Source organism: Purpureocillium takamizusanense, chromosome 4 (assembly GCF_022605165.1).
Source record: "Purpureocillium takamizusanense chromosome 4, complete sequence".
NCBI lineage: Eukaryota > Fungi > Ascomycota > Sordariomycetes > Hypocreales > Ophiocordycipitaceae > Purpureocillium > Purpureocillium takamizusanense.
In genome coordinates, this window is record NC_063071.1 from 977,664 (window position 1) to 992,432 (window position 14,769).

General features: G+C 57.7%; 5 protein-coding genes across 7 annotated transcripts; 3 read left to right on the forward strand and 2 right to left on the reverse strand.

Moving 5' to 3' along the window:
* Positions 1 to 282: 282 nt before the first annotated feature.
* Positions 283 to 2,963, reverse strand: JDV02_004958 (uncharacterized protein). Of its 2 annotated transcripts, XM_047986204.1 has the most exons (4): positions 2,396 to 2,963; positions 1,528 to 2,319; positions 1,411 to 1,452; positions 283 to 1,341 (listed from the first exon to the last, which is right to left on the reverse strand). In XM_047986204.1, the coding sequence occupies exons 1-4, from the start codon at positions 2,666 to 2,668 to the stop codon at positions 1,066 to 1,068; spliced, it is 1,383 nt and encodes a 460-aa protein (XP_047842184.1). In that variant the 5' UTR covers positions 2,669 to 2,963; the 3' UTR covers positions 283 to 1,065. The 2 variants fall into 2 exon arrangements, with proteins under 2 accessions (XP_047842184.1, XP_047842185.1); XM_047986205.1 differs by having other exon boundaries at positions 1,411 to 2,911.
* Positions 2,964 to 5,266: 2,303 nt separating this feature from the next.
* Positions 5,267 to 7,218, reverse strand: JDV02_004959 (uncharacterized protein). Its single transcript, XM_047986206.1, has 2 exons — positions 6,913 to 7,218; positions 5,267 to 6,790 (listed from the first exon to the last, which is right to left on the reverse strand). Exons 1-2 carry the CDS (start codon positions 7,178 to 7,180, stop codon positions 6,117 to 6,119), a joined length of 942 nt encoding a protein of 313 aa, XP_047842186.1. The 5' UTR covers positions 7,181 to 7,218; the 3' UTR covers positions 5,267 to 6,116.
* Positions 7,219 to 8,212: 994 nt separating this feature from the next.
* On the forward strand, positions 8,213 to 8,572 carry JDV02_004960 (uncharacterized protein; the record flags this gene model as incomplete). Its single annotated transcript, XM_047986207.1, has 1 exon — positions 8,213 to 8,572. One exon carries the CDS (start codon positions 8,213 to 8,215, stop codon positions 8,570 to 8,572), a length of 360 nt encoding a protein of 119 aa, XP_047842187.1.
* A 2,429-nt stretch (positions 8,573 to 11,001) lies between these two features.
* JDV02_004961 (Chitinase) lies at positions 11,002 to 11,998 on the forward strand (the record flags this gene model as incomplete). The annotated part of the gene is made up of 1 exon (XM_047986208.1): positions 11,002 to 11,998. One exon carries the CDS (start codon positions 11,002 to 11,004, stop codon positions 11,785 to 11,787), a length of 786 nt encoding a protein of 261 aa, XP_047842188.1. The 3' UTR covers positions 11,788 to 11,998.
* Positions 11,999 to 12,321: 323 nt separating this feature from the next.
* Positions 12,322 to 14,494, forward strand: JDV02_004962 (uncharacterized protein). Of its 2 annotated transcripts, XM_047986209.1 has the most exons (3): positions 12,322 to 13,082; positions 13,188 to 13,443; positions 13,515 to 14,494. In XM_047986209.1, the coding sequence occupies exons 1-3, from the start codon at positions 12,722 to 12,724 to the stop codon at positions 14,470 to 14,472; spliced, it is 1,575 nt and encodes a 524-aa protein (XP_047842189.1). In that variant the 5' UTR covers positions 12,322 to 12,721; the 3' UTR covers positions 14,473 to 14,494. The 2 variants fall into 2 exon arrangements, with proteins under 2 accessions (XP_047842189.1, XP_047842190.1); XM_047986210.1 differs by having other exon boundaries at positions 12,322 to 13,443.
* Positions 14,495 to 14,769: the final 275 nt, after the last annotated feature.

Below are 14,769 nucleotides of genomic sequence, written 5' to 3' on the forward strand. Positions count from 1 at the left end.
ACCGCAGATGACACGTCCAAGATGTGCCCCCGCCTGCGGCTCCCCCCTCCCGATCGCTCACGGTTCCAGACGGGGCGTGGAGGTGGGTGGGGTGGGGGCCGACCCGGCCGAACAGCGAACAACTGCGAGGAAACTTTGTTGGTAGTGATTGCTAACGGGAGGCTTGGGGCGTCCAGGGCAGTCGAATATGTCTTGTTGGTTGGTCGACCGAGCACCCGGGTTGAGACCAGAATGGCCCAATCTAGGTACGTGCCGTTACGTACGTAGTACATACATATGCATGTGGATGAATGGATGATGGGGATGGGCATGAGCATAGCATGGGGAGAAGCAACACGTGTGGCTGGCGGGACTGACATGACATGACCTGGCATGGGACATGTCTGCCAAATCTGCATGAGCCGCATGCGTGCATGCATGGGCAAATCACTTGCTGCGTACAGTAAGTGCAGCCGTCGCCCGTTGACGTTGACATGCAGCGCGCGAAAAGTGACGTCGTTTCGTTGCGTGTTGTCTGGAGATCCCCTCCTTCTTGTTGTTGTCGTCGTCGTCGTCGTCGTCGTCGTTGTCGTACGACCAACAGCCAACCGACTACCAAGTAACCCTTGTAACAACCCCCTGGCTGGTTGGCTGCCTGGGCGTCCAGAGATGACGACGACAGCCGCCGTCAGACCAACGATGCCCAGCTGAGTTGAAACAAAACGTCAACGCCGGGCGCATTCGAGGTTGTTCGTTCGGGACTGGGCACTTCTTCGGGTGTCACAGACATCACAGGGGCGGTAGGAGCGGCCTCATCCATCAGAACCAACAGCTCTTCAGCCGCTGCGGCCTCTTCCATCCGACAATGCTTCTCGTGTCGCCGCCGTGTCATGTCACGAGAGAGGCGGCTTCCTCGCCCGCGTATTCAATCCAATCAAAGTAGTCATTATGGCGAGACAAGACGCCGTGCAAATGGCTTGATCCCCGATCCCGCTGTATATCGGGCCACCACAAAGCCGGTCGCACCCCCCCAAACGCCACATGTCAGCAGCTATCCAAAGCGCCCAGGTGCAAGCGACCCGTCATCTATACCACGGCGGCCGACGCCTGCCTCCCCTCGCCCGCGGGCCGCTCGCCTTCGCCGTCCTCGTGGCTCTCCTTGTTGACAAATACAAACGACACGAACACGACGGCCGCGCCGATCCAGTACACAAAGCTCGAGTATTGGCCGTACTGAATCATCTCGCCCACCAGGGACAGGGGTATCGTCAGCGACAGGCCCACCGTCACCACGAGGGGCGTCGTCAGCAGCATCGCAAACGCCCACGAGATGTCGCTAATAAAGGACGACAGAGAGTTGACCTAACACTCGTTCGTTAGCATTCGTCAACCGCATCGTGAGCGGCCGGGCCGGGGCCCAAGGGTACACACAATGATGATGACCCACACCTGGCCGGTCGGCGGCATCTCAAACTGGCAGCGAGTCAGCAACAACCCGCTCGGGCAAGACCGGCGCGTGCAACGCGGGGCGCGGGCGGGCCAACATACCGGCTCGAGGCCCGTCCAGTGTAGGACAAAGAAGAGCGGCCACAGAAAGGCCAGGTTGAAGACGCCGACCAGGCCAAAGAACAGCTGCATGTCCACCTTGTCCTCGTTGCCCACGCGCCGCTTCATCACTGTCACATACATGCCGTAAATGACGGCGCTGAGAAACGCCATCGAGTCGCCAATGGCGATCTGACCAGGTGTCTTGTGCGGGAATGACCCCCTGTTCTCGTCGCTGCCCCCGGTCAGATCCACCGTCGAGATGAGGACGATGCCGACGAGCGACGCCATGACGCCGACGAGTTTGCGAATGGAGAAGGACTCCACCCGGAACAGCGCGCAGAAGATGAGCGTCCAGACGCTGCTCGTCGACGTCAGAATGGTGACGCTCGCGACGCTCGTGTACTCGAGACACGCAGACGCAAAGTAGTTTGCCAGGAACCACAGCATGCAAAACTCCAGGCTCAGCACCGCCGTCTCTTGGAAGCCCAGCTTCTCGTCCTGCTGCCGGGCGGGCTCCAGGCCCCCCTCATCATCCACCAGCAGCCGCTCGCCGATGGTATTCTCGTCATCCTCGTCACCGTCGTCGACGACATCGTCGGTCGGCAGCTTGGTGTGTTGTGATGTCTTGTTTCTATAGCTGTGCCACATGTGCACCGCATCGTGCCGGAAACCACGTACGCCATGATGGAGCATGTACTTTATAAACATTGGAATCAAGGACACGGCGAAAATGGACGTGTTGACGTAGACGAGGAAAAACGGTTTGTCGTAGGTGTGGTCGGAGAATATAAACTGTCATGCCCCCAGGTCAGCGAGGTCCGGCAATGCACCCGACCCGGGCCGGGCCGCCAAAAAGGGAGCCACGTACGCTGGCCAGGAAATTCGACAAAGTCCACAGAAACACAGTAACCAAGAGCAGGCAGATACCCAGCGTTCGTCTCGCGATGCCCGCCAGGCCGATGCTGGCGCGGAAGCCTCCCTTCTCGGCGGTCGGGACGCGCACGAGCATGGAGCAGCCCGTCGACGCGGCGAGGTCGGCGGCGGCAGCGGAGAGACGCCGTCGCCCCCCCGGAGCGCTGGGCAGGGCGTCCACCTCGGCGGCGGTGGCCTCGCTGAGGCGCCTGGATCCCGGCGAGGCCATCACGGGCCGCGCGTCGGTGGGGATAGCGAGGGGCGGTGGTGGGAGGGGGCGGCCGACATTCGCGGCGTCGATGGCATCCCTGGAGGAGCGGTGGCGGCGGCGGCGGCAAGCTGTTGCTGGCGCGTCGGGCCGAGCGTGTAGCGTGCGAGGGGAACGAGCGGAGGACCCGAGGGTCGCGATGGCATCTCAATCTCGAAATGGGCGGTTGGCTGGGAGGGACGGACGCTCGTGTTGTACAGCGATGGTGCGAGGTGACGAGTCGGGATGGAACGGGAAGGGGGGGTTGAAAAAGGACGGGGGTTCTCCAGTCAGGCCAGTTTAGGATGGCATGCATGCGATGGGGCAGGATGGGATGGCAGCCCTGTAGGGCGGCGGCGCTCTGGGCACGGCATGGAAGCACAGCAGCGCCGAAGGACCAGGACCAAGCCCGGGCTGTGCAAGCCCAGTCCTGTGCCGAGTGGCTGCGCTGCGCTGCGTTAAGTGGCGTCACTCGCTTCCATCTCCCGTCTACCTAAAAAAACGACTGCCGTGCCGATGGGCGGCGCCAGCCCGCATGGCCTGGGCCGGCCGACCTGCTAGGTAAGGTACCTTACGTTAGTAATAAGATACTGTACCTACCTACACCTACTACTAGGTAGGTACCTAGCGGTCGGTCTACCTTCTGCAACAGCGGCCGGCTGACCTGTTGGGAGCCCAAAAGCTGTTGTGGGCTAAATATTTATTTGAAGGGAGTTTATCTGCTAACAGGGGCCCGACAGCAGTCAACTTTTACTATTCGAAGCAGTAACAATCCTACCAAAAAGAGAGGTACCTAGGCAAAAGGCTCGCCGGCACCTTTTAGCTAGGTGCCGGCTCTGAATGCCCTTAATTAAATCTACGAATTGACTCTACGAATTAACTCTACGAATTTATTCTACGAAAAGAATATTATAGCTATGACTCGAATATACGACTACGAGCTACGCACGGCACGGCACGACTAACTACTTAACTACGAGGTGTAAGGGGCTTGGCCCAATGAGAGCCCGGGGCGCGGCCCCGGGCGCAGCAACGCCACGTGTGGCTGGGACCCCACGCTGACCTGGGCCCGCAGCTAGTCACGTGGGGCTGCACGTGGCGGGCGCCGCGCGTATAGGGGCTACCCGGCACACAACCCCAATTTCCTTCCTTTATAGCACGTTAAATATCAACAACCCGACCGGCTCCTGCCACACAGCGCCGGCCCCGTCACACGAGGCATATATTCAATTAATTAAGGGCAACGTTATTCTCTAATAAGTAGGAATAAACGCGACGAGGTAGGCGCGCTAGGCTAGCTGCCCCGCGGCCGGCCGGCTATACACAGCGGGCTATACACACATAGCGGGCTATACCGCTCGGGCTATATATATATAGCGGGCTATATATATATATAAAACGGGCTGCAATAGCTTTTCGCGACTAGTAGTAGCGATTAACTACTCAATAGCTCGTGTAAATAGACAGTAATTTACACGGGCCTAGCTTATTGGCCTATTATAGCAGGAAGGTTATGTCTATAGCCCGTCAATAGGTGGCTTGCACCTACCGCGAGCCCAGCCTGCCTGCCGCAGTTACTTGGCACCTATTTGCCTTGGTCAAAAGCTCTAATTGCTGCTATTGCAAAAGGGGGGTCGCGCGCGTAGGTACCCAACAAACTTCATTCATTACGTGGTTAGTACTAGGTAGTTATCGCCCAACGCAATGGTAACTGACAGCCTTCCGTCACCGAATCAATACCCGACCCCTCTCAGCGCACCCTCCACGCGTACTACCAAAGCAGCAATGCCGCCTCAAGAATCACAAATCACATCCTCGGCACCATTCATGTTCCATTCGTAACCATGGCTTCTGGCCGACGACGGAGAATCCACCACCACTTCGTGCGCAACAACATCACCGACTCGTCAAGTTCCCACATGCCCGCCCCGGCCATCCAAAAACCAAACATCGCGTGCTACTGAACATTGTCGGCACTATCAACCAACAGCGTCTCCGGAAAGGCACTGGCCCTATGAATGTCCACGTCAGGATGGCCTGTCGGGCCAAGGATACCTTCGCCCATCCTTCGATTCGATCGGCTTGTACCACGGCTGGACACCTTGGGCCTTGAAGCAGTCAAGCAACGCTGGGATCTGTCCCGCTAGCCTGTGCGGAATACCCACAATAATATCCCAACCGTCAGGCGTGTTCCGGGCCTCCAGTACGGTGACTTGGCTGTCTGGGGGGCTGCTTATTACCATGCCCACGTCCTCCTGATCCGGTCTGGGTGGAAAGGGCCAACCATGGGCCGTGCTGAAATATAACGGTTCGCCGTGACACTTGCATGAGCGGAACAACGCCTGCGATTGAGTTGCGGGGTCTCCGGTGGGATAGATGATGGTGAAGTAGATCCAAAGGTTGTTATGAAGGACTATGTCCGTCAAGTGGCGCACCCCCGAGGCCATTTCCGCCTGGTGCATTGTGGCACGGTCGATGCCCGGCATGCTCGCAGTCGGGCTAGGGCGGGCCATCATGTTGAGATCGAGGTTCTAAAGGGCAGATGGTGCGAAGTAAAGTGCTGTGGTAGCGAACAAGTCAAGTCTGATAATGCAACGAATGGCAACCGGTTTGGTGAGGACAGCTTCTTCTTCTTATACATCCATATCCACAACGAACTGGCGCAGACGGGTCCGTCTGCCCCCCCCCCTGAATGGTCTCGACATGACTACCCATTCCACCATCAAAATATGACGTGGCGCTCGCAGCACGGCCAAATTCTGCTCAAATGACTGGCAAGGGGTGACGAAGCGACTTGACGGAAGTCGATGAAGGGCGGCAAACAAATGTCCGCCATCAGCAGCGTGTCCCCTCTTACGCAACGAGTATCGTAAGCGGAAACAGATCATGACCATGGGGTGATCCTGTCGACTTGGCTGTGTCGTTATGTTGAAGCGGAAAAAATAGTTCCGGTCAGGTGAGCCACAGGGTCCAGAACGAGCGGGCGCCGAGTGAGTAAGTGACTGTCGCAACTTGCGACAAGCAACGCCGCGTTGCACCACCTACGCGCTGCGGCGCTTGACGACGTTGGGGCCATGGCCCGGTCGGTGTGGTATCAGGCGGATGAGCACGAGGCCATCAGCGACCACCGTCGCCAGACCATTTTGCGATCCCCGAGGGGTCTTCCTTTTTTCTTCTTCGGCGTGTTTGTTTGACGCGCTTGGCTTATCTTCATTACAAACGCATATGGTGTAAGTGAAACGTGATGCTCATCGCCATCGGGCGTCGTCCATCTTCACGGGGCGCATGGGGTTGACGCAGGGGGCGCCGTGGTAAGGCCGTCGACAGCACAAGCGCGGACATGGCCACTGAACCACCGCCCCTTTCTATTTTTGTTTTCTCCGAGGCAACGTGATGGCTCATAACTGCCCCCTTCTTCCCACCACTCGCTCTACAGCTGGGCCACCATGGCTTCGGGCTCCATCCCTTTACCGTCGACCAGCACGCCCGCCTTTCGCAGGATGGACACACAGTCGGCCACGACCTCGGGCTTAACGCCCTCGGTCCTCTGCGGGAAGCGCACCGTCTTGAGCCACTCGCGCGCGTCCGCTTCGGAGTAGTCCAGGCTCGTCGAGATGTACCGCACCGCCTCCTCGGGGTTGTCGTTGAAGTGCCGCACGCCAGCGTCGAGCTTCTCGAAAAGGTCCCGAACGCGCGCGTCAGCTTCACCGGCCGCCGACCCGGCAGATCCAGCGGCACGGCCGGGAGGCGGCACCAGCTTGGTCGAGGCGACAATCTTCCAGCTGCTCCAGGGCGTATATATGTCTCCCACGCGGCGGATCTCGCCCGCGTCGTAGTACTTCTTGGACGTAAAGTGCTCCCACATGAAGAAGTCGGCCTCGCCCGCGTTGACCGCCCCGCGCAGCTTGTCAAATGTGTTGAGCACCACCGTCTCGGAAAAGGGCTGCTGCTGCTGATTCTGCGCCAGCCAGCCCTGCTTGTCGGCGAGCACAAAGCCCATGACGTAGCTGCCGGACCCGATGCGCGAGACGCCAATCCTGCCGCCCTTGAGGGCGTCCACCGAGGTGATGTCCGGGCGGTCGGCGCCCGTGGAGATGGCCCAGCCTGTGTAACGTGGTGTTGATGAGCGAGTGCGACACCGCGACGGCAAAAGAACCAATTATATGAGGGACAAGTGACCCGCCCCCTCGAACCCAGTGACGGTTGACGAATGCAGTGATACGTACACAGCGGGGTCTCGACGTAGGTCCCGACGAGGCGGTACCCCCCGTCGTCGCCTTGGACGCCTTCCTTGCCGAGCCCGGCAATCCAGCCCTCTGTCAGGCCGATGCCGACGTCTATGTCGCCCGCCCGCAGCGCCGTGACCATGTGCCCGGTGCCCGAGGGGAAGGGGATGAGCGTCGCGTCGAGGCCATAGTGCTCCTGGGCGAAGTGGAGCGGCGTGGAGAAGTGCTCGGGCACGAAGCCGATGCGGAGGCCCTGCGAGGAGGCCATTGTGCACTTGCGGAGGAAGAAGAAAGGGGGGGGGGGGGAGACTCTCAACGTCAATGAGCCGGTGATGAGTTTTGTCGAGTGAAAAAGGCTCACGATAGCGTTGCGGTGCTGCGTTGAGAGTGTGACGCCGCACTAACGTTAGTAGTTGTGTCGAGACTCGATAATGATATGTGAAGAAGAGGGGTGTGGTTGAATAAACAGGGCAAACGGTTACGAAATCGGATTCAGCGATGATAGTATTATGTCTACCTACCTTTAGTGCTTTGTGCGGGGCTCACCTTGTGGTACAGCCAGGGCGCCCGAACAGAGCGCAATCGCTTGCGATCAAGTCCAATGACATGAGGGAATTATCTCATGACGGAATTGAATGCAGGCTCATCAATTCTCCCAGGCCATGGCAGTCCCTGGCCATGGGGCAGGCAACAAGGACCCCGTAAATGCGCACAGTCTGCATTCTGCTCTCTCCAGTCCAGACAAATTAAGGCTTACTGCGTTTCAACTTTTGGGGGGCTACATGAACATCGGCCCGCCGATGCGCGCGTCTGTTCCTCGCCAATCAACAATTCCCGCCCGCGTCCGTGTGTGCTTCGTTGTGGCTTCGACGCCGGCGCCGACGACGACGACGACGACGACGACGACGACGACGACGACGACGACGACGCCAAAGGTGCCGAATATTTCTGCATTGCTGCAGCCTAGTACCTCGCGCTTCCGACACAAGATACGTCAAGGAGCCATAGCCGGGCTCGAGCGTCCGCCTCGGGGAACAAGGGCATCGTCACCATATCGTAACCAAATTCTGCCCCAAAAATGCCATCCGTTTCACACGCCAAGTATACAGCACCGTCAAGAAATGGGAGAGGGTTGGTTCCATGTATATAACATGTCATGGGACACACTTCAAACTTGATGTCCAACACAACTCAGCCCTAAGACGCACCTGCCTCGGAAACGATTCTTCGATCCTCTCGCAGCGATTGACCAAAGGGCCTCGCAGAAGGAACCTCTGAGTCACCCCATTTCGATCCAAAGATGCAGCTGTCTCGCTCCCTCGTGGTCATCGTGGGCGTCCTCGGCCCCCTCACCATGGCCCTCCCGGGCTTGCCGGGCTTCTCGAAGAAGAAGACTCCTTGTACCATCAACGAACTCGTGAAGTGCAGTACCGACGTGGGGTCATTGGGCTCCACGGACGTCTCTGGAACTTCCGCACCTCAAACTTCCGAAGATTGCGTTCCGAGCGTCTCTGACATGATTCTCAACTGTGGCAACCTCGCGGCGGGTACCGCCATGGGCGGATCGGCCATGTGCGGCTCCTGCCAGGGGTATAGGTTCGTCCCTAATGAGAAGATCCAGGGGTCTAAGTACTGCCGGCGATGCGTTTGCCGTGAGTAGCGTCATTTCACTTCTATATTCCGCCGTGCATTTTGTTTCGAGGTCAAACCCGTAGCAACAACCGAGAGGACTACCGTCTGGCTAACGAACAAAAAAAAAAGAGCCCCCGACAGAGACAGCGAGTGGAAGCTCGTCCACTGTTACCGGAACCTTCAATGGTTGATGGAACCAAGTGTCTGGTTTGGTCGTGGGTTTGCTTGTACTTGTGTTGGGGGGGCTTTGAATTGATGGCTAGGAGTCAGCGAACCACGGACTATGATAACGAGGGCTAGTGCGATCTGGGAACAGTGGTTTTGATACATGAAACGAACTCAAGCTTTATCGAATTCGAACACATGGGTGGACGTCCATTTGATCTGCTGGGTTTGTTGTCCAGATTTACTATTGCCGTACCTCTCGGCCCCGTCTACAAAACGCATCTGTCAGACATCGTGTAGGAAAGTGAAACGCAGGCCACAGGCTTTAGAAGTAGTCTGTGAGGCAATATAAAGTGATACTGATCACTATCACGGTGACCGTACTCCTAAGCCGTCGACGACGTGCGCGGGAAAGCAGCTCTTCAGATATTTTTCCTCATGTCCGTGCTGTTTAGCCATTATCTTGGGTCCAGGGTGCTACAAAGGGAAATTCGACATGCCGCAACTGCGTATTTGGTACACCAGTCCGGAGGCCAATAGATGTACGATGCCCACGATGCGGCTCGCAGATTGAAAGTTGGTGCACGTAAAAGTTCACCTTCGCTTACAGAGGCCCCGAACGGACCGCTCGCGGCGCAGCATGTGACCAGCCAGTAATAAGACGTCGACTAGACACGAAGTATGCTGAGGGCGATCTGAGTTTGAGACGTTTTCCTTTCACATTTTCTCTCCCAACTTGTTGGGTGACTGATTTTGAACATTGAGCCTGACGGATCACTAAGCGCGGATAGATGAAGGATGCAAGTTGCTTATTATCTGGACCAACCAGGCCCACGATTGGACCTCGCAACGAAGTTTAAACACATCAACAGTGTGCATTCACCGGCAACGTTACATGGAAGCTCCTAACCACCATATACTAACCCCATCACTGATCGTGAACCTGTCGCACACGTATCAACTCGACTGCCACCGGATACCTCACGGGGCAGTCCGTTGCACGCTCGTCAACACCAGCTGCCCACGCCATCTCGGCTGACTCGCCGATTGGGAAATGATGGTTGCGCTGCCAAGACGTGGAAAAGATTCAGGGGACCAACACTGGCAATATATATGTTGAGCGCCGCCGCGGGAATGTTACAAGAGTGGGCACGACCTCCGGTGTTCGTGCTTTTGCTTTGCACTGACCTGTGCGAAGTAACCTGGCTTTGGATATGTTGCGGACAATGCGACGTGTCAGATGGAGTGTTCATCAATGCCTCAACTAATATCATGCTCATTTAAGAATCGTAGGCTCCTCTACTTGGCTCCACGTTACTTGAGTTGCAGGAAAAGTACTGCCAATACCTGTCTGAGTACGACACGATGCGTTCTTTCCCATCACAGTGTAAAGCTAATCTGCTCTTGTTTCTTCTGACGGTCTTTTCAGGGACTCTTGCCACCACTGCCTCAGAGGTGATTCGAATTCTCATTCATATTGCTTAAGAGGGTCAGCTAATGGTGTTGTCCAGTGCGGCCCGCAATCACCATGTGTAGATGGGAGCTGTTGTAACTCAAAGGGCCAATGCGGGTTCCAAGAGGGCCAGTAAGTCACTCTTGCGCCCGGCCGACGCAACATCTTGTCTGGCCCTGGCCTTCCTTGCGGATGGCATAGACTGATCCCTCACGATCGCGTAGCTGTGGACCAACATGCATCTCGAACTGCGACGTCAAAGCCATGTGCGGGGTTGATTCCTTGGGCGGCAATATCTCATGTGGTCTGAACCTTTGCTGCGGCTACTACGGCTGGTGTGGCATGGACACAGGCCACTGCATCAATGCTGACCCGGACTATGGAAAGGCCCCATGCCAGCAAGCATTCGGCTCTTGTGAGATGAAGGTTCTCCCGTCATGCAAGAAATCCTCGGGCTCCCTATGGCGGCATATTGGATACTACCAGGGTTCGAACACGAGAGACAGGGCCTGTGATAAAGTGTTGCCAAAGCAAATCAACACTCGCGGGCTTACGCACCTTGTTTATGCATTTGCGTACTTTCACCCTTCGACGTTCCAGATGATGCCGATGGATGAGGCTGATATCTCTCTGTACCCCGAGTTTACTTCGCTGAAGAAGAAGGGACTACAAACATGGATCGCGGTCGGAGGAGTAAGTGCCACCAACTTTCTCTGGGTGGCCTTGCATATGTGCACGAGAGGGATATTCCTGAACATCGTATCAGACACTAACATGATCCCTTCCAAATCTAGTCGGCCTTTAATGACCCGGGCTCAACACAACACGCCTTCAGCGATATGGTATCAACGGCAGCGAATCGAGCGGCCTTCATTTCTTCGCTCGCCGCTTTCATGGAGACGTACGGCTTCCAAGGTGCGGACATTGACTGGGAATACCCGTCTGAGCCCGCTCGCGGCGGCCGGGCAGGAGACGCCGCTAATTTCGTGCTCCTTGTCAAGGAGCTGAGAGCTGCTTTCAAACCCGAGGTCGGCATCAGCGTCGCACTGGCGCCAGACTACTGGTACCTTCGTGGCTTCCGACCCAAGGAAATGGAACCTTATGTCGACTTTTTTGGGTTCATGTCGTACGACCTCCACGGCCCCTGGGACTCATACGTCGGAGCCCTGGGTTCCATCGTCCGACCGCAAACAGATATCACTGATGTTAAAAAGGACCTGCTGCCTCTTGTGTACGACGGCGTGGATTTTGGCAAGATCAACCTTGGGCTGGCATATTATGGCCGCACATATACCCTCTCAGACCCCGAGTGCGGCGACGTGGGCTGCCAATTCGTGTCGGGCAAGGGAGGCGCCAGCGGCCGGTGTACCAATTCGTCTGGGATTTTGTCGTTGATGGAGATTCGTCGACTGATTGCGAGCGAGGGGGCAAAGCCGTACCTCAATTCGACTGCCATGGTAAAGTATTTCACGTACGGCGGCGGGAGCAACTGGGTCGGGTACGACGACCACGAGACGCTGGAGATGAAGCGGGCGTTTGCGGAGGAGAGCTGTCTCGGTGGCACCATGATTTGGTCTGTCGACTTTGACACTGAGACGGAGTCGAAGCGGAAGTGCGCCACCTGAAATGCACACGCCAGTGTTGAAACCCAATATTCACGCAGCAGAGGGGGGCGGTGCCGCCACGGAGTTGCGACCCGTTTACGTGGGATGATGGGACCGGACGGTTCGAGCGGCCTGGGGGGTTTAATGCGCTCTTTATCGTTTCACTTGGTCAGTGCAGTCGTCGTCATCAACAGTGAAACCTCCTGTGAAGCTGATTGCCAGCCGATGTCCGTCCGCTGTCACTGCCGTGGTGGCGTCGGTAACGGCTTACCGTACTGCCCACTGCGGGCCTGTGTCAGACAGACCGTTGCCGGCCATGTTCATGTAAAATCCCCCAAGCCTTTCTTTGACTTGGTTGTTGACGGACGGGGTCGCCCCCGGCACTCGTGATGACATGAAGCTTGACGCATCGATGCCAATCACGGCATGGACAGGCACGAAGGCAAGCACCAAGCACCATTTCCCTTTGCGATCCAAAGGTTTCTCCAACGAGCAACAAGTGGAGGCATTGAAGCCAGGGATTGATCGGCAGTCAAACTGGGGCGGAGCAACTACGTCCGCGCATACGCCCGAGCTGAGGCTGAGATGGGTAAAGTCTAGTCGCGGGAGTCGTAATCCCTAGCATCTGATACGACAGCCAAGGCATTTTATTAGCTCAATGCTTGTGCCCTGCGCGCCCGCGGCCCTGGACCCGGATCCGCCTCGTCAACTAAGTTGCTGCTAACTTATTACGACTGCGACGCAGCTTCTACTACTACACAAGTGCCGGGGCGCTCAGCTTCGGTTTCCTCGGTTTCCCACAGGCAGACGCGTCTTGACAGCGTCGCTCCGATTCGTCATGCGTCACTAGTTACCCTTTACCCTGAACGCGTCCCATTCATTACCACGGCCACGCCCGGGTCGTAGTTGCGATCCTTCCTTCCTTACCATCAACTTCACCAGGAGTCGAGTAATCATGTCCGACGTGGAACTCGACACGGAGCCGCCGTCCGAGGAGGATGCCCCGCTGCTGGACGACGACTACGAGCTTCCCGACGAGCCTCTACCCACGCGCCCGCGCATCAGGGCGAAGCGCTGGCAGGCCAAGACGCCGGGCACCATTGTGCTCCTCGCGGCGACGCTCAAGTTCTGCGTCACCTCGAGCGGCATGCTCTTGCTCATCCCGCTGTACCGCCTGATCGAGGATGCCGTCTGCCACGCGTGGTACCAGGATGACGGGCCGGATATCATCGACGAGATGAAGTGCAAGGGCGATGAGGTGCAATCGCGACTGGCTTATCTGCTCGGCTGGGTCGGGCTGGTCAATGCCATCATGAGTATGCCGCGGCCCCCGTTCGTTGCTGGTTGGACGGTTGGGGAGAGACAGAGAGAGAGAGCGCGAGAGAGACATGGTGCTGATTGATGAACTAACCCGTCCGCAGCCTTGATCGTCGCATTCCCGTACGGCATTCTCGCAGACCGCATCGGCCGTAAGCCCACCGCGCTCATGGCCTACGGCAGCGTCGCCGCCTCGTTCAGCTTTGCGCCGTTTTTGCTCCACGGCATGAAGAAGCAGATGCGCGAGAATCCGTATCTCCTCATGACGGGCTCGCTCTTCATCTTGTTTGGCGGTGGCGTCCCTGTGCTGCTCAACACGCTGTACGCCATGGCTGCCGACGTGAGCACGGAGAAGGAAAAGTGAGTAGCCCTCCCCGTGTGCATCGGACGAACCCTGGGGATCGATCGGCATTGATGCTGACTTGAGGCAGAGCGTCGAGCTTCCTCTACCTCACCTTTGGGGCGACCGCCGGTGGCCTGATCGGCCCTCTTCTCGCAGGCCTGCTGATGGAAAAGTACGGCCCCTGGGTGCCCATCTATACCGTCATCTTCATCACGCCCTTTATGCTGTGCGTCTTCTTCTTCATCCCCGAGACCCTGGTCCAGGGGACGGGCAAGTCAAAACACACATACGACCGGCCGCTGCTCGAGGATTTCAAGGAACACCTCGGCAACGGCATCCGCGATCTACGAAGGTCGCTCGACATGACCAGGAACATCAACATCCCGCTCGTGCTCCTCACCTTTTTCTTCCAGAGCGCGCGGTTCGCCGCCTACAGCAGCACGCTGGCGCAGTACATCAGCAAGCACTTTGGCTGGAAGCTCGCCGAGACGAGCCTCCTGCTGTCGCCGCTCGGCGTGCTCAACCTCGCCCTGCTCGCGGCCCTGCCCAAGGTGTCGCAGGTGCTCATGTCGCCGCGCTTCCGCTTCACCATCTTCGGCAAGGACCTGTTCCTGGCGCGGGTGTCGACGGCGCTCATCATCGCGGGCGCGCTGCTCGAGGGCTTCAGCCACAACGTGGTGCTGTTCCTGTTTGGGCTCTTCATCGGCACGTTTGGCGCCGCCGACAGCCCGCTCGCGCGCGCCACCGTGACGCACTACGTCGAGCCCGAGTTCACGTCGCGCCTGTACGCGCTCATCGGCATGGTGGAGGTGCTGGGCTCCTTCATCGGCGGGCCGGTGCTGGCTTTTTTCTTCGACCAGGGGCTGCGGCGCAAGGGCATCTGGATGGGCCTCCCGTGGTTCTATATCGCGTTCTTGTGTAGCATAGCGCTGACCGCGCTGATGTTTGTGAAGCCGCCGACGAAGAGTGTCCGCGATGAAAGAGGGCGGGTTGGTGGCGAGCGTGTAAACCGGGCAGCGGCAGAGAGCCACTTGCACCCGGAATAGAGTGTACACTTACCTTGCTGAATATATATCATAATTCGCCTTTACACCTCGTGAGGTCAATCGCGAGACGGAAAATGCGTGTAGTGTGCGATAGCCGAGAATACATTTCCGCCTCACGACCCGCTTCCCTCCAGCCAACACAACGAACGAGCCCTTGATGAGCACGGCAAGCCCCGCGAGACTAACTGCTGACGCCAGTCGAGACCTTCACCGAATGAATGGCTCCGGCCGCCTTGTGGGGTTCCAACGGGCAACCGACGCAACGAGCCACGCCAGTGCCATGCGCGGCCTCGGGTC